Source organism: Heptranchias perlo, chromosome 3 (assembly GCF_035084215.1).
Source record: "Heptranchias perlo isolate sHepPer1 chromosome 3, sHepPer1.hap1, whole genome shotgun sequence".
Lineage (NCBI taxonomy): Eukaryota > Metazoa > Chordata > Chondrichthyes > Hexanchiformes > Hexanchidae > Heptranchias > Heptranchias perlo.
Genome location: NC_090327.1, coordinates 118,128,383 through 118,156,079, shown reverse-complemented (window position 1 = coordinate 118,156,079; position 27,697 = coordinate 118,128,383). Strand labels below are relative to the sequence as shown.

At 44.8% G+C, this 27,697-nt stretch overlaps 1 protein-coding gene across 2 annotated transcripts in view; it reads right to left on the bottom strand.

Annotated features, from left to right (window-relative positions):
* The window catches only part of abhd5a (abhydrolase domain containing 5a), a 33,032-nt gene extending 12,188 nt beyond the window's left edge, over positions 1 to 20,844 (bottom strand). The window contains exons 1-4 of one of the 2 annotated variants that reach the window (XM_067981710.1): positions 20,506 to 20,844; positions 14,872 to 14,957; positions 12,704 to 13,076; positions 349 to 503 (exon numbers count right to left, since the gene is read on the bottom strand). In XM_067981710.1, coding sequence (XP_067837811.1) covers positions 349 to 503; positions 12,704 to 13,076; positions 14,872 to 14,957; positions 20,506 to 20,576 — 685 coding nt within the window. In that variant the 5' untranslated portion in view covers positions 20,577 to 20,844. The remainder of the gene's footprint in view (positions 1 to 348; positions 504 to 12,703; positions 13,077 to 14,871; positions 14,958 to 20,505) is intronic. The other variant, XM_067981711.1, reaches the window with a different exon arrangement.
* Between the last annotated feature and the right edge of the window lie 6,853 nt (positions 20,845 to 27,697).

The following is a 27,697-nucleotide window of genomic DNA, read 5'->3' as shown; positions in this document are numbered from 1 at the left end:
AGAAGATCATGCAGTGTCAGTGGAAAGAACAGGCCTGATGGGTCAAGCAGCCCTTTTCTCAATCTCTAAGTTGTCAAGTAAAGAAACCCACAATATGGAAACAGCAACATAAAATATCTGACAGATTCTATCATCATAGAAACCTAAAGGCCTTGCATTCATTTCAGCTACACTCTATCTGTGGGGTATAATGTTCAGCATGGAAGTTAAAATATAGTTACTCGTGCCCAAATGCACATAATTACTTCTGAAATATTTTCCACCAATACCACTATAGGGCTGAGAGTGGATTTGTTGGTGTAATATACTTGACAACAAACAGCATATAGCTCATTGAGTCTGCCTTACCAAAGGGCCCAGCCAATCTAAGCCCTGCCAATGGGTTGAATGGGCTCACCATTGCACCCAGGACTTTTATCCAGATTGGCATTGGTCGTTCCTGGTCCGTGTGGTTAGGTCGCTCTGGAAATCCCCATGGCTCAACCAGAATGAGGTGCTCTACCCTGAAGAAAGCACAAAAAGTAAATACATTCATTGTTATTTCTCACAACGACAGCCACTTACAAACAGATTTCATTTAAGTTAACTGGGGTGTGAATTTCCTTATAAAAGACTTGCATTTCTATAGCACCTTTCACGATCTTAGAACGTCCCAAAATGCTTTATGGCCAATGATATACCTTTGAAGTGTAGTCACTGTTGTAATGTAGGGAAACGCGGCAACCAATTTGCGCACAGCAAGGTCCCACAAACAGCAATGTGATAATGAACAGATAATCTGTTTCAATGACGTTGGTTGAGGGATGAATATTGGCCAGGACACCAGGGAGAACTCCCCTGATCTTCTTCAAAAACATTGTCATGGGATCTTTTACATCCACCTGAGAGGGTAGATGGGGCATTGGTCTGATCCGAAAGACGGCCCCTCCAACAGTGCAGCACTCCCTCAGTACTGCATTGGGAATGTCAGATTTTGTGCTCAAGTCTCTGGAGTGGAACTTGAACCTACATCCTTCTGACACAGCATAATAAATTCACTACTATCCGAAAATCTAATTTTCTCCTTGCTAGATGAGTCATATGTGTCAGAATGTATGCTGAACACTTTCCCCCTCACTCTCTTCACACAAAACAAATATGTATTTATTTCAAAAGAGATCAAGTTTTGACACCTAGATTACAAAACATAATCCTGCTTGTGCAGATGACACATGTTAAAATAGCTACTCCAGTTCCTAATGGATCAGTTGGTTACCTTTGTGAGTGGCTGAGCCAGACCAGGAAAGCTGATGGATCACTGCTCTATGCTGATTTCAGCTTGTGTGATAGCGGGGCGGGGGTCCCTATAGTCAGCTTCAGTGTCTCTGGGTGTATCTGAAGGAGTAAGGAAACTTGAAGAATGGTTGCTAGATCATCAATGCTGCCTCCGCAGCCCTTGTGACAGTGAAACCCCTTACAGCTCATCAAGCCCATGGGATCATATCTAGGCATCTGGATTACCACATGGGTATGTTCAGTAACACTGTAGACTTTGGCAAATCTTGAGAGCTGAAAGAACTGCAATGTCCTCTGTTGCTTTTCCATTGGGAAAATGACGAATGTGTTTGCCCTGGTGTACAAAACAGCAGTGATCTGCAAATGCAGATTTACTGATGTTGCAGATGTCCCCTGCGGCAGATTGGAAGGAAATGGGGGCATAAAAGTTAAGGGCAGTGGTGACCTTGACTACCACTGGCAGTGCCGTGCCTGTAGTCAAGATGATCTGCAGATGTCACGGTTCCATCATTGCCTTGCTGGTGAACCTAAGCCTGCAACGGTAGTTTTCTTTAGACTTTCCCAGGTAGCTGCGCCTGGGTGTATAATCACAACTCCATGGGTAATGGGGGATTTGAACAGTCGCATTTGGTATAAGTGAATCTCTTTCGCATCCCTTGTTTTTGCCTCCAAAATATTCCAGGCGAGAGGGGCACTTAATATAATACCCATTTTTGAATTGTCTTAATATAAGAGAATGGTGACCACTGCCCGGAAAGTAGGCATTAACCTACATGATCCTGTTTTACTGGTCACTAACCACCTGCACAATGAATGAGAGGAAACCCCCTGTGATAGCGCTGGACAGAAAGTGAACAAAGATACGACAAAACCCATGCATCTATCAGGATGACGACAAAACATACAATTGATATCATGAAACAGCATTTCAGGCTCCTCGACAGATCAAGGCACACCTTGTAGTACAGCCCCACCTGGGTCTCCAAAATCACCGTTGCCTGTGACATGTTACGTAACTTTGCTATTCAAAGAGGCCTGATCATGGAGGGGGTACAGGGAAGGCCACATACATTCTCAGTTGTACCTTGTATATTTTAAGTTAAATTTAATTACTCAGTAGGTATTGTACAATGCATTTAAGTGGAAGCTAGATAAGTACATGAAGGAGAAAGGAATAGAAGGTTATGCTGATGGGGTTAGACGACGGAGGATTGGTTAACGGATAGAAACCAGAGAGTAGGAATAAATGGGTAATTTTCGGTTGTAACTAGTGGGGTGCTGCAAGGATCTGTGCTTGGGCCTCAGCTGTTTACAATCTATATCAATGACTTAGATGAAGGGACTGAGTGTAATGTATCCAAGTTTGTTGACGATACAAATCTAGGTGGGAAAGTAAGCTGTGAGGAAGATGCAAAGAGGCTGCAAAGAGATATAGACAGGTTAAGTTGGTGGGCAAGAAGGTGGCAGATGGAGTATAATGGTGAAAAACTATTATATGTTGGTGTTCAGAGGGATTTGGGTGTTCTTGTACACAAAACACAGAAAGTTAGCATGCAGGTACAGCAAGCAATTAGGAAGGCAAATGGTATGTTGGCCTTTATTGCAAGGGGGGTTGGAGTACAAGAGTAAGGAAGTCTTGCTGCAATTGCACAGGGCTTTGGTAAGGCCACACCTAGGAGACAGTTTTGGTCTCCTTACCTAAGGAAGGATATACTTGCCTTAGAGGCGGTGCAACGAAGGTTCACAAGATTGATTCCTGGGATGAGAGGGTTGTCCTACGAGAAGAGATTGCGTAGAATGAGCCTATACTCTCTGGAGTTTAGAAGGATGAGAGGTGATCTCATTGAAGCTTATAAGATTCTGAGATGTTGTTTTCCCTGGCTGGAGAGTCTAGAACTAGTCTCAGGATAAGGGGTCAGCTATTTAGGACTGAGATGAGGAAAAATTTCTTCACTCAGAGGGTTGTGAATCTTTGGAATTCTCTACCCCAGAGGGCTGTGGATGCTGAGTCATTGAATATATTCAAGACTGAGATCGATAGATCTTTGGACTTTAAGGGAATCAAGGGATATGGGGATTGGGCGGGAAAGTGGAATTGAGGTTGAAGGTCAGACTTGATCTTATTGAATGTGAAGCAGGCTCGAGGAGATATATGGCCTACTCCTACTCCTATTTCTTACGTTCTTATGTAATTCTATGTATGTAATGTTGGCATGGACAATAATCCTGAAGATGTTCCCAATTAAATACCTTTGCAGGCAGGAATAGTATGCTAGGTTCTCAAAAATACCATTCACCTTTAAGTGCCTGAGCCACCCATTGCTCTAACAATCCTATCCACATGCGTACTATGTAGTGACCCAAACCACCATTGCCAACATTGTCCTCTGCACTAACTCAACTCTCATGGATGCCACCGTTTTGATCAACTGCTACCTCATTCCGCACCATCAGAAGTAAATTATCTAGACAAAGTTGAAATAAAGTGCAACCAAATTATTTCCCTGTAAGTGACCAGTGGATGTATGTTTTATTGTTTTGCACCCCAGTGCTTCCCCTTGGTGACAGTTATTGTGAGCATCCTTTCAGTACTCTTTCTATGAACTTCCTGAGTAGGAGGAGTAAGTGAGATGACTGGCTGCTGGATCTCTGCGTGAGAGCTGACCCTGTACCACCTTGTGCTGGGTCAGGAGATGGCGCTGAATCTGGTTCCACCCGGTCCCGTCCACTGCTGGTATAAGTACTGAACTTTGAGCAGAGGAGGGGCAGCTAGAGGAGGTATCATCCTGAGAAACAGCAGCCTCATTCATGCCATCTACATCCATGCTCCTGTTGTTGGGCATTCTCTCATTATGACCACTGATATGCACAGGAGCAGTCCTAAAAGAAAAGAACTTGGGTTTATATAGGGCATTTCACGGCCTCAAAGTGCTTTATCGGGAATTCAGGAGAAACTTCTCTACCCAGAGAGTGGTTAGAATGGGGAACTCACTACCACAAGGAGTAGTTGAGGTGAATTGCCTAGATGCATTTAAGGGAGAAAGGAATAGAGGGTAATCCTGATAGGGTTAGATGAAGAGGGGTGGAGGAGGCTCGTGCGGAGCATAAACATTGGCATGGATCAGTAGGGCCAAATGGCCTCTTTCTGTGCTTTAGAAGTGTAGTCACTGTTGTAATGTAGGAAATGCAGCAGCCAATTTGCGCACAGCAAGCTCCCACAAACAATGTGATAATGACCAGATAAACTTTTTTTTTTTAAAAGTGATGTTGGTTGAGGGATAAATATTGGCCAGGATACTGGGAAGAACTCTCCTGCTCTTCTTCGAAATAGTGGCATGGGATGTTTTACATCCACCTGAGAGGGCAGACGGGACCTTGGTTTAATGTCTCATTCGAAGGATGGCACCTCCGACAGTGTAGCACTCCCTCGGTGCTGCATTGGGATTGTCAGCCTAGATTTTGTCCTTAAGTCACCGGAGTGGGACTTGAACCCACAACCTTCTGACTCAGATGCGAGAATGCTACCAACCATGTGACAGCTGACTAAGGGCTTGTGAAGCCCTGCTTCATGGCACTCTCTATCCAATCCCACAGGACATAGCAGCAGTGTGAAAATTCATATTCGTAATCCCACGGCTACAGAATGTCCAAAAAGAGGAAGAAAAAATAAGAGAAAATAAAAATGAATAATGGCTGAAATTAAAAATGCTTTTTTGAACAGTATGTTAAAGATGAATTTCATGAGTTAATTTCAATTCCGCTGCACAATCCGAAGTTGAACTTTGAAATACTGATCTTTATCAGGCAGAAAGATGTGGCTAAAACCTGCTGGATAAATGGGTGGAACCTCCAACCTGTAACGTCCACAAGTTCAATGTCACGTTGTTGTTCTTTGACATTTCAGTTTCAGTGTGTTTGCGACCTCTGCACCCAGGGAGAAATACAGGAAGATCAGAGTGAGAAACGTAGGAAGAGGGTAAGAGACACAAAGAAGAAAGAGAGAATCGTATAGAAAGAAGAGTTAGAAACACAAGGAACACAGTGAGACACAGGAAGAGAAACACAAAGAAAAATTTGATAAAACAGGAACGGAGAAGGAAAAAACCCAAAGCATTACAGCACAAAAACAGGCCATTCGACCCAATTGGTCCATGCCGGTGTTTGTGCTCCACATGAGCCTCCTCCCACTCTGCAACTCAGCATTGCTCATTAAAACAGGATCTTTTGGTCACAGTACTTTCCCTGTGTGATCCTTGAATGTGATGGACATTTTGCCGTTATGATGCAGTGTGACACTTGATACCCTTACCTAACAAAAATCTATCGATCTCAGTCTTGAAAGCTCCAACTTTCCTAGCAACCACAGGTTTTGGGATAGAGATTTCCAGATTTCTACCACCCACTGTGTGAAAAAGTGCTTCCTGATTTTGCTCCTAAATGGCCTCGTTCTAATTTTAAGGGTGCAAACGGGAAATGTTGCAGAGGCAGAAGTTAGTGATCTTGGTAATGGATAGGATATGGGATTTAAAGCTTAGCTCAGGGTTGAACAGGGAGTCAAGACTGCGACTAGTCAGGTTCACCCTGAAAGAAAGGTTGGGGAAGGGGGTGGAGTCAAAGGCAAGGGAGCGGAGTTTATGTTGGGGGCCAAAGCACTGAAGCAATTGAGGGGTCGTGGGACATGGTGGAGAGGTAGAGTTGGGTATCATCAATGTACATGTGGCCCTGTGCCTATAGCTGCTGTTGCTGAGGGGCAGCAAGTGGATGAGTAAATGAAGGAGACCAAGGATAGATCCTTGGGGGACCTAGGTGGTGACAGTGAGAAAGAGAAAAGCCATTGCTGGAGATGCACTGGATGCATTTGATAGGTAGGAATAATATTTGTAATACTATTTACTTACCAGAAACTTTGTTCTCCCCTCCCCCAAGCATCTCATTCTTAATTATTTACACTATAACTTTCTTTTTGATCTACCTCCCATTGTGGATTGGAAGATTTGGTTAATATGCAAGTAAATAATTGTTTATTCCTGCCTTCTCCCTCTCCTAAGCTTCCCTTTTTATAGTTATTTATCATGATTGTATAAGATATTTTTCTTCCCCCTTATTTCTCACAGTAGATTTGCAATTCCTCCTGAAGCCGTCTCTGCCCAAGAAATAAACAGAACCTTGAACAGATAAGTTAGTCACTCAGTGTGTCCAGGTCTGGCTAACTGACGGACTGCAGCCGCAATGTCTAACATCAGCATCAAAGTACCTTGTAAACATCCCCCTCCAGCCTGCAAATGTTAGTTCCCCTCTGTGAAAGAAAAAAAACCCTCATCCTAAAGAGCAGCATTTTTATTTGGAATTAAATTTTACACACAAAGAATCTGTCAACAGGAGATATAACTCAGGTCCTTTTCTACATGCTTTATATGTGACATGGATTATTATGGTGCCCTCTTGAATATTGTAGTTCTATAGGAGCAGGGTGAAGATATAACACCTGGGATGGTGTTACTCTTACACACATGCAAGCATACACAACAATGACATGCATTTATATAGTGCCCTTAACATAGTAAAATGTCCTAAGATGCTTCACAGGAGCGTTATCATACAAAATTTGATACCGAGCCACGTAAGAAGATATTAGGACAGGTGATCAAAAGCTTGGTCAAAGAGGTAGGTTTTAAGGAACGTCTTACAGGAGAATATAAGAAACAGGTGCAGCAGTAGGCCATACGGCCCCACGAGCCTGCTCCGCCATTCAATAAGATCATGGCTGATCTTTGACCTCAATTCCACTTTCCTGCCCAATCCCCATATCCCTTGATTCCCTTAGAGTCCAAAAATCTACTGACCTCAGTCTTGAATATATTCAACAACTGAGCATCCACAGCCCTATGGGGTAGAGAATTCCAAATAGTCACGACCATCTGAGTGAAGAAATTCCTCCTCATTTGAGTCCTAAATGTCCGACCCCTTATCCTGAGACTACGTCCTCTAGTTCTAGACTCTCCAACCAGCCTCTCAGCATCTACCCTGTCAAGCCCTCTCAGAATCTTACGTTTCAAAGAGATCACCTCTCATTTTTCTAAACTCCAGAGTGTATAGGCCTATTCCACTCAATCGCTCCTCATAGGACAACCCTCTCATCCCTGAAATGAATCTAGTGAACCTTCGTTGCACCGCCTCTAATGCAAGTAGATCCTTCCTTAGGTAAAGAGACGAAAACTGCACACTGTACTCCAGGAGAGGCCTCACCAAAGCCCTGTACAATTGCAGCAAGACTTCCTTACTCTTGTACTCTAACCCCCTTGCAATAAAGGCCAACATACCATTTACCTTCCTAATTGCTTGCTGTACCTGCCTGTTAACTTTCTGTGTTTCGTGTACAAAGACACTTAGATCCCCCTGAGCACCAACATTTAATAGTTTCTCACCATTTAAAAAATATTCAGTTTTTCTATTTTTCATACCAAAGTGAGAAAGAGATAGAGAGGCGGAGAGGTTTAAGGAGGGAATTCCGGAGCTTAGCACCTAGGCAGCTGAAGGCACGGCCGCCAATGATGGAGCAATGAAAATCGGTGATGTGCAAGAGGCCAGAATTGGAGGAGCGCAGAGATCTCGGAGGGTTGTGGAGCTGGAGGAGGTTACAGAGATAGGGAGGGGTGAGGCCGTGAAGGGATTTGAAAACAAGGATGAGAATTTTGAAATCTCAGCACCTGTCCCCAGCACCCAAGGTCCAGGTGAAATTCCCAACTCAATTCCTAGGCCCCAGAAAGACAGGACTATGCAGCCAAAACTTCTTGCAGGCATTTCTAACATTATATGATCAATTTTATAGGTAGGCCCAGTGGTAGTTTTCAGAATTGTGTATTTTTTGTTTGTGACATCATAAACATGTCTTAGCTGCATATCTTAAGTGAAAAATATAGCCAAAACCAGTGTGAAGAAATAATGTGAATAATTTGATGATTTTAACTTGATTGGATGATTTTGTGCTGATTGCTTGTTGTTGATTAGATAGACAGGAAAGTTTCCACTGAATGGAACTGTTTTTTGATTCTTTGGAATGTAGTCAATGGAATATTTAAGCCAATCAGTGTACTTAACAGATTGTGGTTATTTGTAAATCTTAACTTTTTTGTCCTACGCACTTTTGAGGTGTAATGGCTTTAGGAGATGCAACACAATTGATGGAGAGATGCAAGACACAAGACTTTTAATTAACCACTGGTGAATTGCCAATAATCATTTGATGAATACAAATTTTTTTTCAATATACATAATGATGATGGAATAAAGGGACTTCAGAAAGTGGCCCCAGAGTCTGCAACTACACCGTGACAGCCGACATAGCAAAATCAAATGGGATATGTTGAAAGAGCAATTTACAATGGTAAATGTTGAAATAAAAGCATGATGAAAAATCATAGCAACAGGAAGTAAGGTTTGTGGGCAGGAAGTGCAAGATTTTTAATATATAGAAATAGCACCATGGAAGTTTACAGCACAGATGGAGGCCATTTGTCCCATCAGGTCTGTGCCAGCTCTTTGCTGGAGCACTCCAAAACTAGTCCACTGTTCTGCTCTTGCCCCAAAGCCCTGTATCATCTTCCGCTTCAAATACTTTTCCCTTAAAAGATACAATGGTCTCTGCCTCAACCACTCCCTGTGGCAAAGCATTCCATGTTCCTGTAACCTCCTTGTAAAGAAATTTCTCCTAATCTGTGTCCTCACTCTCTTAACAACAATTTTAAATTGATGACCCCCTCATCACTGACTCCCCAATAAGAGGAAATAGAATGAATAGGGAAAGACTATCAAAACTCTTCGTAATTTTAAAAACCTCTATTAAATTTCTTCTTAGCTTTCTCTGCTCCAGTGGAAATGGTCCCAGTAGCTTATCTCTCATAACCATAGTTTCTCAAACTTGGTCTCATCCTGGTGAACTTTTGCCGTACACTCTGTGGCTTGAATGTCTTCCTATAATGAAGCGTCCAAAACTTCACACCGTACTACGTGTGCCTAACCATTGATTGTACAATATTTTTTTTTATTCGTTCACGGGATGTGGGCGTCGCTGGCAAGGCCGGCATTTATTGCCCATCCCTAATTGCCCTCGAGAAGGTGGTGGTGAGCCGCCTTCTTGAACCGCTGCAGTCCGTGTGGTGACGGTTCTCCCACAGTGCTGATAGGAAGGGAGTTCCAGGATTTTGACCCAGCGACAATGAAGGAACGGCGATATATTTCCAAGTCGGGATGGTGTGTGACTTGGAGGGGAACGTGCAGGTGGTGTTGTTCCCATGCGCCTGCTGCCCTTGTCCTTCTAGGTGGTAGAGGTCGCGGGTTTGGGAGGTGCTGTCGAAGAAGCCTTGGCGAGTTGCTGCAGTGCATCCTGTGGATGGTGCACACTGCAGCCACAGTGCGCCGGTGGTGAAGGGAGTGAATGTTTAGGGTGGTGGATGGGGTGCCAATCAAGCGGGCTGCTTTATCTTGGATGGTGTCGAGCTTCTTGAGTGTTGTTGGAGCTGCACTCATCCAGGCAAGTGGAGAGTATTCCATCACACTCCTGACTTGTGCCTTGTAGATGGTGGAAAGGCTTTGGGGAGTCAGGAGGTGAGTCACTCGCCGCAGAATACCCAGCCTCTGACCTGCTCTCGTAGCCACAGTATTTATATGGCTGGTCCAGTTAAGTTTCTGGTCAATGGTGACCCCCAGGATGTTGATGGTGGGGGATTCGGCGATGGTAATGCCGTTGAATGTCAAGGGGAGGTGGTTAGACTCTCTCTTGTTGGAGATGGTCATTGCCTGGCACTTATCTGGCGCGAATGTTACTTGCCACTTATCAGCCCAAGCCTGGATGTTGTCCAGGTCTTGCTGCATGCAGGCTCGGACTGCTTCATTATCTGAGGGGTTGCGAATGGAACTGAACACTGTGCAGTCATCAGCGAACATCCCCATTTCTGACCTTATGATGGAGGGAAGGTCATTAATGAAGCAGCTGAAGATGGTTGGGCCTAGGACACTGCCCTGAGGAACTCCTGCAGCAATGCCCTGGGGCTGAGATGATTGGCCTCCAACAACCACTACCATCTTCCTTTGTGCTAGGTATGACTCCAGCCACTGGAGAGTTTTCCCCCTGATTCCCATTGACTTCAATTTTACTAGGGCTCCTTGGTGCCACACTCGGTCAAATGCTGCCTTGATGTCAAGGGCAGTCACTCTCACCTCACCTCTGGAATTCAGCTCTTTTTGTCCATGTTTGGACCAAGGATGTAATGAGGTCTCTTTGCTGTTGTACTCTATGTCCCTACTTATCAAAATGCTTTTTCATGGTTTTATCTATTAGCACTTATTCTCTTAAGGAATCATGTATTTGAACCCCTAAATTTGTCAAACAAATGTGTGTCGGCTGTCCATGATCACTGATCTGGTCTCAAATTATGGATTCTCAAACAAATGATGTTAGACAAACAGGTCTATGGTTACCAGGTTTATTCTAACTATATCAATACAGTAAAATATTATCTTCAAATTATAAAATTGTTAACTATGGACAGCCCACCAGATTTGACTCAACTCAGGTTTTGAATCTCATTTCCAGGCTCACCTGTCACTCCTAAACAGGTTTCAACAGATGGGAGTTCCAGTGATGGAGCGTCCTGACTGGATGGAAAAACTGGCACCTGAATAATAACCATTGAAAGCTCATCATGAAACAACACTGACCGAGACTGAAGGAGATCCTGCAGCCCATTGACCGAGAATGAAGGGGAGGAAATAGCGGAGGCTCCGACCATCATTTTCCGATCCTCCCTGGATACAGGCTTGTGCCGGAGGATTGGAGGACTGCTAACATTGTACCGTTGTTTAAAAAGGGATAGAGGGATAGACAGAGTAGTTACAGGCCAGTCAGTCTAACCTTAGTGGTGGGCAAATTATTGGAAACAATTCTGAGGGACAGGATAACCGTCACTTAGAAAGGCACGGAGTAATCAAGGACAGTCAGCATGGATGTTATGGGAAGGTCGTGTCTGACTAACTTGATAGAATTTTTTGAGGAGGTAACAAGGAGGGTCGATGAGGGTAGTGCATTTGATATAGTCTACATGGATGTTAGCAAGGCTTTTGACAAGGTCCCACATGGCAGACTGGTCAAAAAAGTACATAGGATCCAAGGGATAGTGGCAAGTTGGATCCAAAATTGGCTCAGTGGCAGGAAGCAAAGGGTAATGGTCAACAGCTGCTTTTGTGACTGGAAGGCTGTTTCCAGTGGGGTTCCGCAGGGCTCAGTTCTAGGTCCCTTGCTTTTTGTGGTACATATTAATGATTTGGACTTAAATATAGGGGGCATGATTAAGAAGTTTGCAGATGATACAAAAATTGGCCGTGTGGTTGATAGTGAGGAGGAAAGCCAAAGACTGCAGGAAGATATCAATGAACTGGTCAGGTGGGGAGAAAAGTGGTAAATGGAATTCAATCCAGAGAAGTGTGAGGTAATGCACTTAGGGAGGGGCAAACAAGGCAATAGAATACACAATAAACTGGAGGATACTGAGAGGTGTAGAGGAAGTGAAGGACCTTGGAGTGCATGTCCACAGATCCCTGAAGGTAGCAGGACAGATAGAAAAGTTAGTTAAGAAGGCATACGGGATACTTTCCTTTATTAGCCGAGGCACAGAATACAAGAGCAAGGAGGTTATGCTAGAACTGTATAAAACACTAGTTAGGCCACAGCTTGAGTACTGCGTACAGCTCTGGTCACCACATTACAGGAAGGCTGTAATTGCACTAGAGAGGGTACAGAGGAGATTTACGAGAATGTTGCAGGGACTGGAGAATTTTAGCGATGAGGAAAGATTGGATAGATTGGGGTTGTTTTCTTTGGAACAGAGGAGGCTGGGGGGTGATTTAATTGAGGTGTATAAAATTATGAGGGGCCAGACCTATTTCCCTTAGCAGAGAGGTCAATAACCAGGGGGCATAGATTTAAAGTGATTGGTAGAAGGATTAGAGGGGAGGTGCCATAACCTACAAAGCTATGGACCAAGTGCTGAAAAGTGGGATTAGGCTGGGTGGCTCATTTCCAGCCAGCGCGGACATGATGGGCCAAATGGCCTCCTTCTGTGCCGTAAATTTTCTATGGTTCTATGAATCTGCAGCCCATTGATTGAGAATGATGGGGAATCTGTAGCCCATTGATTGAGAATGATGGGGAATCTGTAGCCCACACTCTTAGCAGAAGTAACTTGTTAGGTGATTCATGGCAATCATGAGCAGAAAATATAGATCAAATAAGAAATAGTTACTTCAATTTTTGGAGTGGTAGAGATAAGCAGTAACTTGAGATTTATCAAAACTACTTGCTGAAACCCTCCAAATTTGCCTCTTCCTGCTAATTCTTCAAAACTGCTACTTGAACAAAATGTATTCTACCTACCTTTGTGGGTATTTAATTGCGTACGATGCAGCCAAATAGCCTCCAAGGTTATGTCCCAATAAAATCATTTTCTCCATTCCCACCTGAGCCCTCCATTCCTCTATAGAATCCACAAACTGTTTTTCTGCCAGTTCTGCATCACTGCTGAAATGTGGCCTACTACTTTGACCAAATCCCACAAGGTCAAAAGCGTACACAGTGCGTTCAAGGCTAAGTGCATCAAAGTTCAAAGTCCAAAGTCCAACTCCCCCTCCAAATCCATGAATCAGAACAAGTGGAGTTTTATCCTGAATATCCTGACTGAATATCAGTGTCCATATCTTGTTGCCACTTGGTAACGAAACATAATCTTTCGTAAATTTACTTCTGACACCTGCAAAATATAAAGTAGTTAAAATCAATTTGATTTGTTTTTCTCAACACTTTCTGTTGCCAAACAACAGGCTGATGAATCAGCAATCCAACTTGAATTTAGAGATTCAGTTTGATCTAATTTAGTCTGTTCAAAACCCATTAAGCCCAAAGCTCTTTTACAGCCTGGATTGTTCGGACAATGGATTGAGTTTGTGCTGAGGGATAAATTTCCTCAGTGCATCCAATGTACAGCCATCTTTTTTTGCAAAGTACCTGGAAATATAGCTCCCTACCCTTGGATCTAATTCTTTGGATTCTTTTTTGGTGGGAGATCTTGAACTCTTTCATGTACAGAGAATTTCCCTGCATCTGAATTGGGGATATAACTAAGGAATCTGCAACTTCCTTGATGTTTCTGAAACTCCCAAAGCTTATTTAAATTGAGTGAGAGGAGGAAAAAAACACAAACCAAACGAGTTACCGAAGGAAAATCCTGGAAACCCATGGAGCTTGAAAACTCCAAGAAGTGCCAAACAGCACCGTAGCCTAGAACTTCAGAGGAACCGGGTTACAGTGCAATGGTAATGTTTGGGTGTTAAACTAGTTAGCTAACTTTTTGAAGTTAAACTGCCACAAGACAATTTGTCCTCATCCTTCTCCCCATCCCTTTCTGAATAAAAGGCCCTGAAGTGCAGTTTCCAGTGTCTGCAGAACTGGATGATGTGCAGCAGAGACAATCAAACAAGGTAGGGGACCATTTTCGACAGTGCTGTTGAAATGGGTTAGTTCCTTCACCAATACAATGTCCTCCTGCTCTAGATGAAACTCTACAACATGAGAAATCATGGGAGCCTACTGAGCCCATCAAACCCATTCCTTCCAAAGTTCTTTATAATTTCTCCTTGACCTGCAAAGATAACCAAGCAAAATTTCGATATAACTATCCATTCCCATATCTCCACTAGTTAACCATAGCCAGTTACTTTGCATAGATGACATTTCCATTGTCCGATCAGCACAGTAACCATTACTTACTTATGCCTACCTACTTCAATTTTGTACTTAACAGACATGTATCTAAGTCTACTATTATACCAACTGATCGACATCGCATTAATTCTAATATTGACGGTCTATATATCTCTAATCTCAATCAAGATGTATTACAGAAACATAGGAGCAGGCCATTTGGCCCATCGAGCCTACTCCACCATTTTGTTAGCCACAGCAGCTCTATTTTTTAAAATACAATTCCATTCCATTTCTCCAGATACTCTTGCTTCCCAAGTAAGTATCTATCTTTGAAGCACCTCAATTAATTCTGCATCGATGACTTTCTGGGGCAGTGCATTCCAAATTCTTCCAACCCTTTGTGTGAAGAAGATTTTGTGGATTCACTGTTAACCAGCTTAACTCGAATTCTAACATTATGTCCCCTTGCCATGGATTCCCCTACTGGAAAGAGGAGCCATTCCCTATCTAGTCCATCATTTTTTAAAAAACACCTCTTAACCTCCTCATTGGCAGGGAATTAACCCAAGTTTACCTAGTCTCTCATTAACTCACTCCCATCATCCCAAGTATCACCCATGTGAATGGATGCGAGGCTATCTCCCTCCATCAGTATAACCTTCCTAAGGTAGGGTGCCCAAAACTCTACACAGTACACCAAATGAGGTCTAACCAGCACTCTGTACAAATGAAGTAGTACTTCTTACTTTTCTATTCTATATCTGTTCTAATGCAAATCCAGGACTGAGTGAAAAATATAAAGAAAATCCAAAAGGCAGGAGTGCTAAACAATCTCTCCTTACCCTGTAACATCTTATTCTCAGCATCCTTGAGAAGGGATAAAGATGTGGGACACCAAGCAGGCAGCCAACTAATCAGCCATCCCAACCTAGCAAAAGAAGAGTTAAACATTGAGAAATATGTGCATATCATACACGCAACAGTAAGTCTGTGAGATAATTGCATTTATCACCGAGCAAAGTACTTCTTGCGAGCACACACCCATTTCAAGTAATACTGATCACATCATTACTCAGGTGAATGGAACAGAGAACGTCATTGGCCAATACTGACTGTCAAGCATTTAATATTTACAAAAAAACACAGCGATTATGAAATGCTGACAGGTGCATCGCCAGGTACTTCTGAGCAGGCAAGAAGCTGTGAATGTCTCAAATACTTGCAGTTCCATTAACACAAAGGCCTTGGCCATCTCAATTTCTGTTGAGCGTCCCAGCCTGGAATCTGGTCTTATGCCGAATGCTGTTCAATCTTCTTCATAATGGGCATTTTGTCAGATCCCCAAGAAAACATTGCCAGGAGTCCAGAAACACTCAGTCCCATGCCCTGCTTTGAGTATTACTGTACATTACATATGGGTGTACATTCAGTCCCACTCTGATGTATTACGGTACATTAAATAGGGGGTACATTCGGCCCCACTCCCTGTACCGGATTTTTCTATACATTAAAAAGGAGTATACTGGGTCCCGGGATATTACTGTACATTATAAATGGAGGGTACACTCGGTCCACTCCCTGTCCCGGGATATTACTGTACATTATAAAGGGGGTACACTCGGTCCACTCCCTGTCCCGGGATATTACTGTACATTATAAAGGGGGTACACTCGGTCCCACTCCCTGTCCCGGGATATTACTGTACATTATAAAGGGGGTACACTCGGTCCACTCCCTGTCCCATGATATTACTGTACATTATAAAGGGGGTACACTCGGCCCCACTCCCTGTCCCGGGATATTACTGTACATTATAAAGGGGGTACACTCGGTCCACTCCCTGTCCCGGGATATTACTGTACATTATAAAGGGGGTACACTCGGCCCCACTCCCTGTCCCGGGGATATTACTGTACATTATAAAGGGGGTACACTCGGCCCCACTCCCTGTCCCGGGGATATTACTGTACATTATAAAGGGGGTACACTCGGCCCCACTCCCTGTCCCGGGGATATTACTGTACATTGTAAAGGGGGTACACTCGGCCCCACTCCCTGTCCCATGATATTACTGTACATTATAAAGGGGGTACACTCGGTCCACTCCCTGTCCCGGGATATTACTGTACATTGTAAAGGGGGTACACTCGGCCCCACTCCCTGTCCCATGATATTACTGTACATTATAAAGGGGGTTCACTCGGCCCCACTCCCTGTCCCGGGATATTACTGTACATTATAAAGTGGGTACACTCGGTCCACTCCCTGTCCCGGGATATTACTGTACATTATAAAGTGGGTACACTCGGTCCACTCCCTGTCCCGGGATATTACTGTACATTATAAAGGGGGTTCACTCGGCCCCACTCCCTGTCCCATGATATTACTGTACATTATACAGGGGGTACACTCGGTCCACTCCCTGTCCCGGGATATTACTGTACATTATAAAGGGGGTACACTCGGTCCACTCCCTGTCCCATGATATTACTGTACATTATAAAGTGGGTACACTCGGTCCACTCCCTGTCCCGGGATATTACTGTACATTATAAAGGGGGTACACTCAGTCCACTCCCTGTCCCGGGATATTACTGTACATTATAAAGGGGGTACACTCGGTCCACTCCCTGTCCCGGGATATTACTGTACATTATAAAGGGGGTACACTCGGTCCACTCCCTGTCCCGGGATATTACTGTACATTATAAAGGGGGTACACTCGGTCCACTCCCTGTCCCGGGATATTACTGTACATTATAAAGGGGGTACACTCGGTCCACTCCCTGTCCCGGGATATTACTGTACATTATAAAGGGGGTACACTCGGCCCACTCCCTGTCCCGGGATATTACTGTACATTATAAAGTGGGTACACTCGGTCCACTCCCTGTCCCGGGATATTACTGTACATTATAAAGGGGGTACACTCGGTCCACTCCCTGTCCCGGGATATTACTGTACATTATAAAGGGGGTCCACTCGGTCCCACTCCCTGTCCCGGGATATTACTGTACATTATAAAGGGGGTACACTCGGTCACACTCCCTGTCCCGGGATATTACTGTACATTATAAAGGGGGTACACTCGGTCCACTCCCTGTCCCGGGATATTACTGTACATTATAAAGGGGGTACACTCGGTCCACTCCCTGTCCCGGGGATATTACTGTACATTATAAAGGGGGTACACTCGGTCCACTCCCTGTCCCGGGATATTAATGTACATTATAAAGGGGGTACACTCGGTCCACTCCCTGTCCCGGGATATTACTGTACATTATAAAGGGGGTACACTCGGTCCACTCCCTGTCCCGGGATATTACTGTACATTATAAAGGGGGTACACTCGGTCCCACTCCCTGTCCCGGGGATATTACTGTACATTATAAAGGGGGTACACTCGGTCCACTCCCTGTCCCGGGATATTACTGTACATTATAAAGGGGGTACACTCGGTCCCACTCCCTGTCCCGGGATATTACTGTACATTATAAAGGGGGTACACTCGGTCCACTCCCTGTCCCGGGATATTACTGTACATTATAAAGGGGGTACACTCGGTCCACTCCCTGTCCCATGATATTACTGTACATTATAAAGGGGGTACACTCGGTCCACTCCCTGTCCCGGGATATTACTGTACATTATAAAGGGGGTACACTCGGTCCACTCCCTGTCCCGGGGATATTACTGTACATTATAAAGGGGGTACACTCGGTCTACTCCCTGTCCCGGGATATTACTGTACATTATAAAGGGGGTACACTCGGTCCCACTCCCTGTCCCATGATATTACTGTACATTATAAAGGGGGTACACTCGGTCCCACTCCCTGTCCCGGGATATTACTGTACATTATAAAGGGGGTACACTCGGTCCACTCCCTGTCCCATGATATTACTGTACATTATAAAGGGGGTACACTCGGTCCACTCCCTGTCCCGGGATATTACTGTACATTATAAAGGGGGTACACTCGGCCCACTCCCTGTCCCGGGATATTACTGTACATTATAAAGGGGGTACACTCGGTCCACTCCCTGTCCCGGGATATTACTGTACATTATACAGGGGGTACACTCGGTCCCACTCCCTGTCCCGGGATATTACTGTACATTATAAAGGGGGTACACTCGGTCCACTCCCTGTCCCATGATATTACTGTACATTATAAAGTGGGTACACTCGGTCCACTCCCTGTCCCATGATATTACTGTACATTATAAAGGGGGTACACTCGGTCCACTCCCTGTCCCGGGATATTACTGTACATTATAAAGGGGGTACACTCGGTCCACTCCCTGTCCCATGATATTACTGTACATTATAAAGTGGGTACACTCGGCCCACTCCCTGTCCCGGGATATTACTGTACATTATAAAGGGGGTACACTCGGTCCACTCCCTGTCCCGGGGATATTAATGTACATTATAAAGGGGGTACACTCGGTCCACTCCCTGTCCCGGGATATTACTGTACATTATAAAGGGGGTACACTCGGTCCACTCCCTGTCCCGGGGATATTACTGTACATTATAAAGGGGGTACACTCGGTCCACTCCCTGTCCCGGGATATTACTGTACATTATAAAGGGGGTACACTCGGTCCACTCCCTGTCCCGGGGATATTACTGTACATTATAAAGGGGGTACACTCGGTCCACTCCCTGTCCCATGATATTACTGTACATTATAAAGTGGGTACACTCGGTCCACTCCCTGTCCCGGGATATTACTGTACATTATAAAGGGGGTACACTCGGTCCACTCCCTGTCCCATGATATTACTGTACATTATAAAGGGGGTACACTCGGTCCACTCCCTGTCCCGGGATATTACTGTACATTATAAAGGGGGTACACTCGGTCCACTCCCTGTCCCGGGGATATTACTGTACATTATAAAGGGGGTACACTCGGTCCACTCCCTGTCCCGGGATATTACTGTACATTATAAAGGGGGTACACTCGGTCCACTCCCTGTCCCGGGATATTACTGTACATTATAAAGGGGGTACACTCGGTCCACTCCCTGTCCCATGATATTACTGTACATTATAAAGTGGGTACACTCGGTCCACTCCCTGTCCCGGGATATTACTGTACATTATAAAGGGGGTACACTCGGTCCACTCCCTGTCCCGGGGATATTACTGTACATTATAAAGGGGGTCCACTCGGTCCACTCCCTGTCCCGGGATATTACTGTACATTATAAAGGGGGTACACTCGGTCCACTCCCTGTCCCGGGATATTAATGTACATTATAAAGGGGGTCCACTCGGTCCACTCCCTGTCCCGGGATATTACTGTACATTATAAAGGGGGTACACTCGGTCCACTCCCTGTCCCGGGATATTAATGTACATTATAAAGGGGGTACACTCGGTCCACTCCCTGTCCCGGGATATTAATGTACATTATAAAGGGGGTCCACTCGGTCCACTCCCTGTCCCGGGATATTACTGAACATTATAAAGTGGGTCCACTCGGCCCACTCCCTGTCCCGGGATATTACTGTACATTATAAAGGGGGTACACTCGGTCCACTCCCTGTCCCGGGATATTACTGTACATTATAAAGGGGGTACACTCGGTCCACTCCCTGTCCCGGGATATTACTGTACATTATAAAGGGGATACACTCGGTCCACTCCCTGTCCCGGGATATTACTGTACATTATAAAGGGGGTACACTCGGTCCACTCCCTGTCCCGGGATATTACTGTACATTATAAAGTGGGTCCACTCGGCCCACTCCCTGTCCCGGGATATTACTGTACATTATAAAGGGGGTACACTCGGTCCACTCCCTGTCCCGGGATATTACTGTACATTATAAAGGGGATACACTCGGTCCACTCCCTGTCCCGGGATATTACTGTACATTATAAAGGGGGTACACTCGGTCCCACTCCCTGTCCCGGGATATTACTGTACATTATAAAGGGGGTACACTCGGTCCACTCCCTGTCCCGGGATATTACTGTACATTATAAAGGGGGTACACTCGGTCCACTCCCTGTCCCGGGATATTACTGTACATTATAAAGGGGGTACACTCGGTCCACTCCCTGTCCCGGGATATTACTGTACATTATAAAGGGGGTACACTCGGTCCCACTCCCTGTCCCGGGGATATTACTGTACATTGTAAAGGGGGTACACTCGGTCCACTCCCTGTCCCGGGATATTACTGTACATTATAAAGGGGGTACACTCGGTCCCACTCCCTGTCCCGGGATATTACTGTACATTATAAAGGGGGTACACTCGGTCCACTCCCTGTCCCGGGATATTACTGTACATTATAAAGGGGGTACACTCGGTCCCACTCCCTGTCCCGGGGATATTACTGTACATTATAAAGGGGGTACACTCGGTCCACTCCCTGTCCCGGGATATTACTGTACATTATAAAGTGGGGTTCACAGTGCGCTGGCGCCCCGGTATATCCGGGTATTTTACTCACAGTCCCGCTCCCGAAGATTCCGCCGCCATATTTACCCCCGGACATGACATCACCGTCCCCTCTTGCGTCATGCCTCACACGGGAACAAGGAGGTTGCAGGTGGACAAGAGGGGCGATCGGGCATCTGAACGGGAGGAATCGGGTTAATAATGGAGGCGGGAGTCAATCATGAGGAGAAACCGGCAGTTAGTCCGGTCGGATTTAAATGTAATCGCGAGGTCGATGTTGTATTTTTCTGGTTTTCACTCTATGAAGGGGATTGATAATGAAGCGGGGAGCCGCCCTCCCCGCCCGGCTGTCGTTGGCCTTTTTCGCTGAACGTCACGCAGTCGGGGGTTGGACCGAGCCCGGCTCCATTTATCTCCTCAGGATCGTCGTCACGGAAGGCGGTCTCCTGTTCCCCCCTCCCCGCCCCCCGGCCAGAGTCGACTCCTATTACCGTTTGAACTTTAATTAATCGGATAATAGCGGCTTCTAACCCCCACCCCGGGCGGTGTAAATGGCAGGATTTACAGGCCCGGCGTCAGTAGTCACCGTGAACTGAACTCCTCGATGTTGACGGCTTGTCCCCTCACTCCACTGTTGGAAGTGCACACACCTCCCAAATGCTGTCCCGTTCCCCTGCCTCCGCCCGCCTCCTCTTTCAGTGTCTCTTCCAATTCCCTTCTAGACTTTTTGATTAATTCATCTTCAATAGCCACTTGTGGGAATGGATCCCCATATCTCTCGGGGGGTGGAATTCTTCTAACCTCTGCTAACTCCCCTGCTCCTCTTAGAAATAGTGGCCGTGGGATCTTTTAGGTCCACCTGAGAGGGCAGACGGGACCTCGGTTTAATGTCTCATCCGAAAGACAGCACCTCCGACAGTACAGCACTCCCTCCTGGATTATGTGCTCAAATCTCTGGAGTGGGACTAAACCTGATCTTCTGACTCAGTGCTCCCTCTGAGCCATGGTTAATGCCTTAGGGTGCACTTGTACGATCCAGGAAGACAGAAAGCCGCAGGGCACTGCCTTTTCAAAAGATAAAATTACGTGAGGCGCAGAGGCTACAATAATCTTAAATACTTTGGTCAAGACTCCTCTTTCTCTCTCCTCCCCCCCCCCCCCCCAGATTCACCTACCGAATCTCAACCTTTGCTTTAACATCCCATCTGTCTGTTCCACAAGGAACAGAGTAGATCATGCTCCTCATTGTATCTCTTCAGGTCTTGTCTGTGGGTGTCTCAAAGTGGTCTTGAGCCATGGCTTAAGTGGATAGCCTTGGTCCCCAAAAAGCCATCCATCCTGTCTTCAAGTCCTTGAATGATGGTGTCATCGATTGCTGTAAAATAAAGGAATCGTGGCAGTTACCAGGGTAGCGGGCTTTTGTATGTTTGATGCTATACCTATCCACATTCATGGAGTGGTGACCATTTCTGGTCATGAAGGAGGTGGCATTGGGGAGAGGAATCTGTATGGCCACATGTGTAACATCAGTAATTTCCTGCCCTTTGGGGAATCCTTAATGAAATCTCTGGCCTGGTCAAACAGTGCATCTGTCACCTATGAGATGCAGCTGAGATTTGACAGATATGTAGGTAAAACTGTTGTTGTTTCCAAAGAATTGCCATCCCTGTCCTCAAAGTGCTTTCAAGGCCTGACTCCAGGAGACTGCAAAGTGAATCGTAGTCTCTGCATATAGATTTCCTTGGATCTACCTAGGTACAGTCGCTTTTCTCTGAACACAAGGGTGGCAGGATAAGGGTAGCTATGTCTTATCTTAGTTACCAAGATAGACTATATGAGTTGGGACTGTACACTTTAGAGAAGTGTAGACTTAGGGGTGATCTGATCGAGGTTGATAAGATTATGAAAGGAATAGACTGTGTTCCAGTTGACAGTTTATTCCAATTAAATAGGTTAGGGAGGACCAGTGGCCACAATTTTAAGTTGTACAAGGCCAAGTCTAGGTTAGATGTCGGGAGGTGGTTCTTTTCCCAGACAATAGTGGGCCTCTGGAACATAAGAACATAAGAAATAGGAGCAGGAGTAGGCCAATCGGCCCCTCGAGCCTGCTCCGCCATTCAATAAGATCATGGCTGATCTGATCCTAACCTCAAATCTAAATTCATGTCTAATTTCCTGCCCGCTCCCCGTAACCCCTAATTCCCTTTACTTCTAGGAAACTGTCTATTTCTGTTTTAAATTTATTTAATGATGTAGCTTCCTGGGGCAGCAAATTCCACAGACTGACTACCCTCTGAGTGAAGAAGTTTCTCCTCATCTCAGTTTTGAAAGAGCAGCCCCTTACTCTAAGATTATGCCCCCTAGTTCTAGTTTCACCCATCCTTGGGAACATCCTTACCGCATCCACCCGATCAAGCCCCTTCACAATCTTATACAGGCTGCTGGTTCATGCAGTGGACACCAATTCGCTGAATCCCTTCAAGTGAGAGCTGGACCTGTTTGTGGCTGGGGCGGAGATCACCTCTTACAAAAGGACGGTAATGTATAGAATTCAGGGCCAGGGTGATCTCCTGCACTAGTTTTGATTAGCTAGGGGGAGGTTGGATAGGAATTTCTCTTTTTTTTATCCTCCCCAAATTGGCCTGGGGTTTTTATCTGGATATTCGCCACTCCCAGGAGATCACATGGTTTTGGGTGGGGTGGGGAGTGTATATATTGTGAAGTATGAAGGAGGGGGTCTTTTCCGGTCCATTGTTGTTCCTATGTATTCAGCACCAAGGCTGTAAATAGTGCACATCATCTCAACATCCTCCAGACCAGCAGAGAGAGTTTCCAGTGTGATACAGACAGATGGGTACTAGTGAGGCTCTGGACAGTGATTGGAAATTTGGTGCAGCTTTAACAAGACATGAATTACTTCAATGGTGAATCCAAAGAAAGCAGCACAAAATTACTGAATGTGCTAACCAGCCAGCATCTGATTTATATGGGTGCTGAGTGGCTGGAGCTCATTTCAGGTACAATTAATTTAATTGAAATTAGTTAATTTTCAAGGGATTAACGAGCTTAGAACACAGCAGGTGTGAAGACCCTCAGTACCACATGTGCTTTCCAACCACATGAAGGTGCATGAAACGACTTGGACACAGATCAAACCTAAGGCTTGAGCACTTGATGATCTGGGACGCTCAACAGTATATATCTGCAGCACTGGTGCCAATCCCCATAAAATTGAACGCGTAGTTGTTAAGTTATCCTGACTATATTTGGTGGCTTCTGCATTCTTCGAAAATGCATTGGTAGCGTCCTTCATAATGATCTCAAGCATTTTCCCCAATACAGACGTTAAGATAATTCATCCGTGTTTTCCAGTTAATGTCACATTTTCAACGCTGGGTTAGCATTTGCTATCCTGCAGTCTTCAGGTACTGCTCCTGTATTTATGGAGCTCTTGGAGTTATTGGCCTTGTCTGCTTCCTCTCATCTCCTGCAGAATTGTATTCCATCTGGGCCAAGACACTTTCCTAATTTTACTGATACTAATAGCGTTTCTAGATTCCTGAGCCAAAATAAGACGAGGATTAGGCCATTCAGCCCCTCAAGCCATTTAATTAGATCATGGCTGATCTGTACTTCAAAATAATTCACCCAGAGCATTAACTGGTGTTTGAGATTCTAACCAACCCCGATCTTGTGAGGTAAAAACAGAAAATGCTGAAAACACTCAGCAGGTCAGGCAACATCTGGAGAGAGAAACAGAGTTTATGTTTCAGTTTGAAGATCTTTCATCAGAACTGGAAGATGTTAGAGGTTTAACAGTTTATAAGCAAGTACAGAGCCAGGGAAAAGGTGGGGGGTGGAGAGATAGAGAGAGGAAAGAACAGAGGGGAAGGTCTGTGATAGGGTGGAGGGCAGGAGCAATTAAATGACAATAGGGATGATGGTGCAAGGCAAAAGGGGGTGATAATAGGACAATAAAGAAACAAAAGATGGGTGCAGAGGAGGTGTAAATGGTTACAACAAAACCATTACCAGCACCTGATGTCAGAGAAAATGGGAGCTGTGGTTATGATCTGAAGTTGTGGAAATCAATATTGAGGCCGGAAGACTGTAAAGTGCCTAATCGAAAGAAGAGGTGCTGTTCCTCAAGCTTGCGTTGAGCTCCCTGGTGGTGTGAGGCCTCACAGGAGAATTGGGTACCCAACCTTGCACGATCGGTTCTCAGCTTGCCCAATGGGTGATTTGGGGGCAAATGATGAGCATAACTCGTATTAAAATATAAATACTATTGAAGAGGATCCCACGCCAAATGTTTACGTCTTCAGTCAAGGCTGCAGCCACAGTGCGAGCTTTGCTCATAAAAGCTCAGAGGCGAGCTCATAGCCCTCCCTGATCTGCTGAAGCAGGTTTCTTCAAGCTTGGTTTCTATTTTGATCTTCTTTCCTCTAATATTTATTTTCGTTATCTTCAGCTGACTTTAGGAAGTCTCCCTGCCCTTGTTACTTTTTGTTCCCTTGTATCTTTTGTAAAATTTCTGTCTGACTTTTGTGTTTAGTTTTGACCTTATTTAGCCATTGTAAACTATAGGGAGTTTCTAACCCCTCTATAATTAAATTGGAATGATGCATTGCTATGTATGGGACCTAAATTTGGTCGGGTCTCTGCTGAACAGTATTGCAATTGTGTATCCTACATCAAGTTCTTGGTAGTAAAAGTTTAATTTGTGAACAATTCACTGGAATTTATATTATACAGAGAAAATTCACACTATGGTGATGCACTAGGTGCCAGATGGTGGTGCTGTCGAGTTATTTCTTGCATTACAGTAATGTGTGGTAACCGGCCTTGCATTTTCTCCTTTATATAATATAAATTCTTGTGAACTGTACAGAAACATTTTGAAACAAATAATCGCTCCAGTAAATCTTCCCACACTGGATGTGCTGTGTCTTTTGCGCTAAGTCCTCTTGTGGTGAGACAATAGATTCATGTGTCTGAATCTCTACTGAAATGGAGATTGTGATCTATTTTTCTGATACTGTGTGTTCTTCCCTCAACGTGGTAAAAGTTCAGTTGTGAAGAGAAGAACATTACAAATTAGTGGCATCTCTCACCACTTTTATAACTGCATCAGCTGGAAAGCTAGCATTTGTTCACTGACTGCCAGCTGCTACTTGATGTAAGCCATGACATCGTTACTGCTGTACTTTCCTATTTATATATCTCAACATACTGATTCTGTATTGTATTTCATAGCGTATAGGCCAACCTAGCAAACAAGCAAAAGCTGACCAACAGCTTCGAAAAAGCTGACACAGCTCTAAAAGCTGATAACGCCTCGAAACCAACCCTGAGTAGAAGCCTGCGACATGCGAAAACAAGTAATTACCCTGAAAGTGCGGTGAGACATGAGCTTGAAACTTAAACTGTAGGTTTACCCAACATTCCTTCCCTTGTTTGAGGGGAAAGACACAAATACATGGAAGCCTGAAGAAGAATGGGGGTACAAGTATTGAAGGCACGACATTTATTTCCTGGGGGATTTGGAGCGCATGCCCCCCTCCCCAGAAAATGTTGATTTTAGACACTTGGGGGTGAATTTTGAGAGACTATTTTACAGTGCCTTCAGGAGAGATTTCACAGAGCTTTATTTTTGTGGAGTTTTACATATGATTGATCAATTTCCTCATGCGATTGAATAAATTAAGTAGAATTCAGCTCGTGTATGTTCAGTAGAAGAAGTGAACCTGATGGATTAATATTTGTTCCATACTTTCTCATGTTCTTCCAGTTGTCAGCCTGATCTGCAGTGGCGAAGCATTACAAAATGGAATTGTGATCCTGAAATTGTTCCCAGTAGTTGATCCAGAATGAACACTTTTTAAAACAGATATTTTAATACCTATCCATATATCCTGTTGTATTGAGACAGTGATCAGGAGTTGGTAACTGACAGTATTGGTTTCCGGTTCATCTTTCCTTAGGGAATAAATAATGGATGACTGCTGCCCAGAGTTCTGCTATAAGTGCTGAGTAATTCATATAATGGAAACATAATTTCATTCATTCAATTATATGGTAAGTGAATTTGGATGTTGGAATTGTTTCACCATCACAGATTTCTGATTGATTACAAGATTTCAGATCATCTGATGATACATGCATCACCTATTTTGGCATACCAGGAAAGTTCCTAGTTTATGATGAGTCAGTTGATTTCAGCTGGGACACGAATAATTGGCTTCAAGGGACCGAGGCTAGGAAGGGGGGAGAAAAAAAATCAGCCTTCCAATTCTCAGTCATGTATGGAGAACGTGCCACTGAAGGAAAGTGTCAGAGGGTGACTGGCGCTGGTAGAACCGTTCACCAGCATGAGTCAGCACCTTCCGGGGCTCTGGTAGAACTGTACTACAGCACGGGCAGTGGTGGAAATGTCTCTGGCAAGAGTCAGCATCTCCAGGACTGCGAGTGGTACTTTATTTCTGGCAAGAGTCAACATCTTCATGAGGAAGGGAGAAAATTGAAGGGGAAAATTCGTAAGTGGATCCAGTCCAATGCTCCTTTTCTGATGGTACTAACTCTTCAGGTAAGGGCACACATCCTCTCATTTTCTCCCCAGGATCACTACATACAGGGAGGGGAGGAGTGCTGCGAGTGTGTGTGGGTGGATGGCTTGCTTCCGAACCAGCATAATATTGCTGTTCCCTGTCTATTAACACAGTTATCTAGTGATGACACCAAAATCTGAATTTGCAGGGAAAGGCCCAAAGTCTCCATCTGGCACCAACCCACACGGCACTGTTCAGATTGGGAACTGAATGGGGTAGGGATTATACCTGCATCCCCTCACTCTACAGCAGGGTGCAGTGCAGCAGCCTGCATAAGGCCCTTTCCTTTAGAATATTTCTTTATACCCATGTTGAAATATACAATTAAATATTTTTTTAAAATTCCACCTATTTCTACCTGAAGCACAGGTATCAACTGTGGCTCAGTGGGTAGCACTCTCGCCTCTGAGTCAGAAAGTTGTGGGTTCATATCCCATCCCAGAGACTTGAGCCCATAATCTAGACTGACACACCCAGTGCAATACTGAGGGAGTGCTGCACTGTCGGAAATGCCGTCTTTCAGATAAGATGTTAAACCGAGGCCCCATCTGCCTTCTCAGATGGATGTAAAGGATCCCATGGCACTATTTTGAAGAAGAGCTGGGAAGTTCTTCCCGGTGTCCTGGCCAGTGTTTA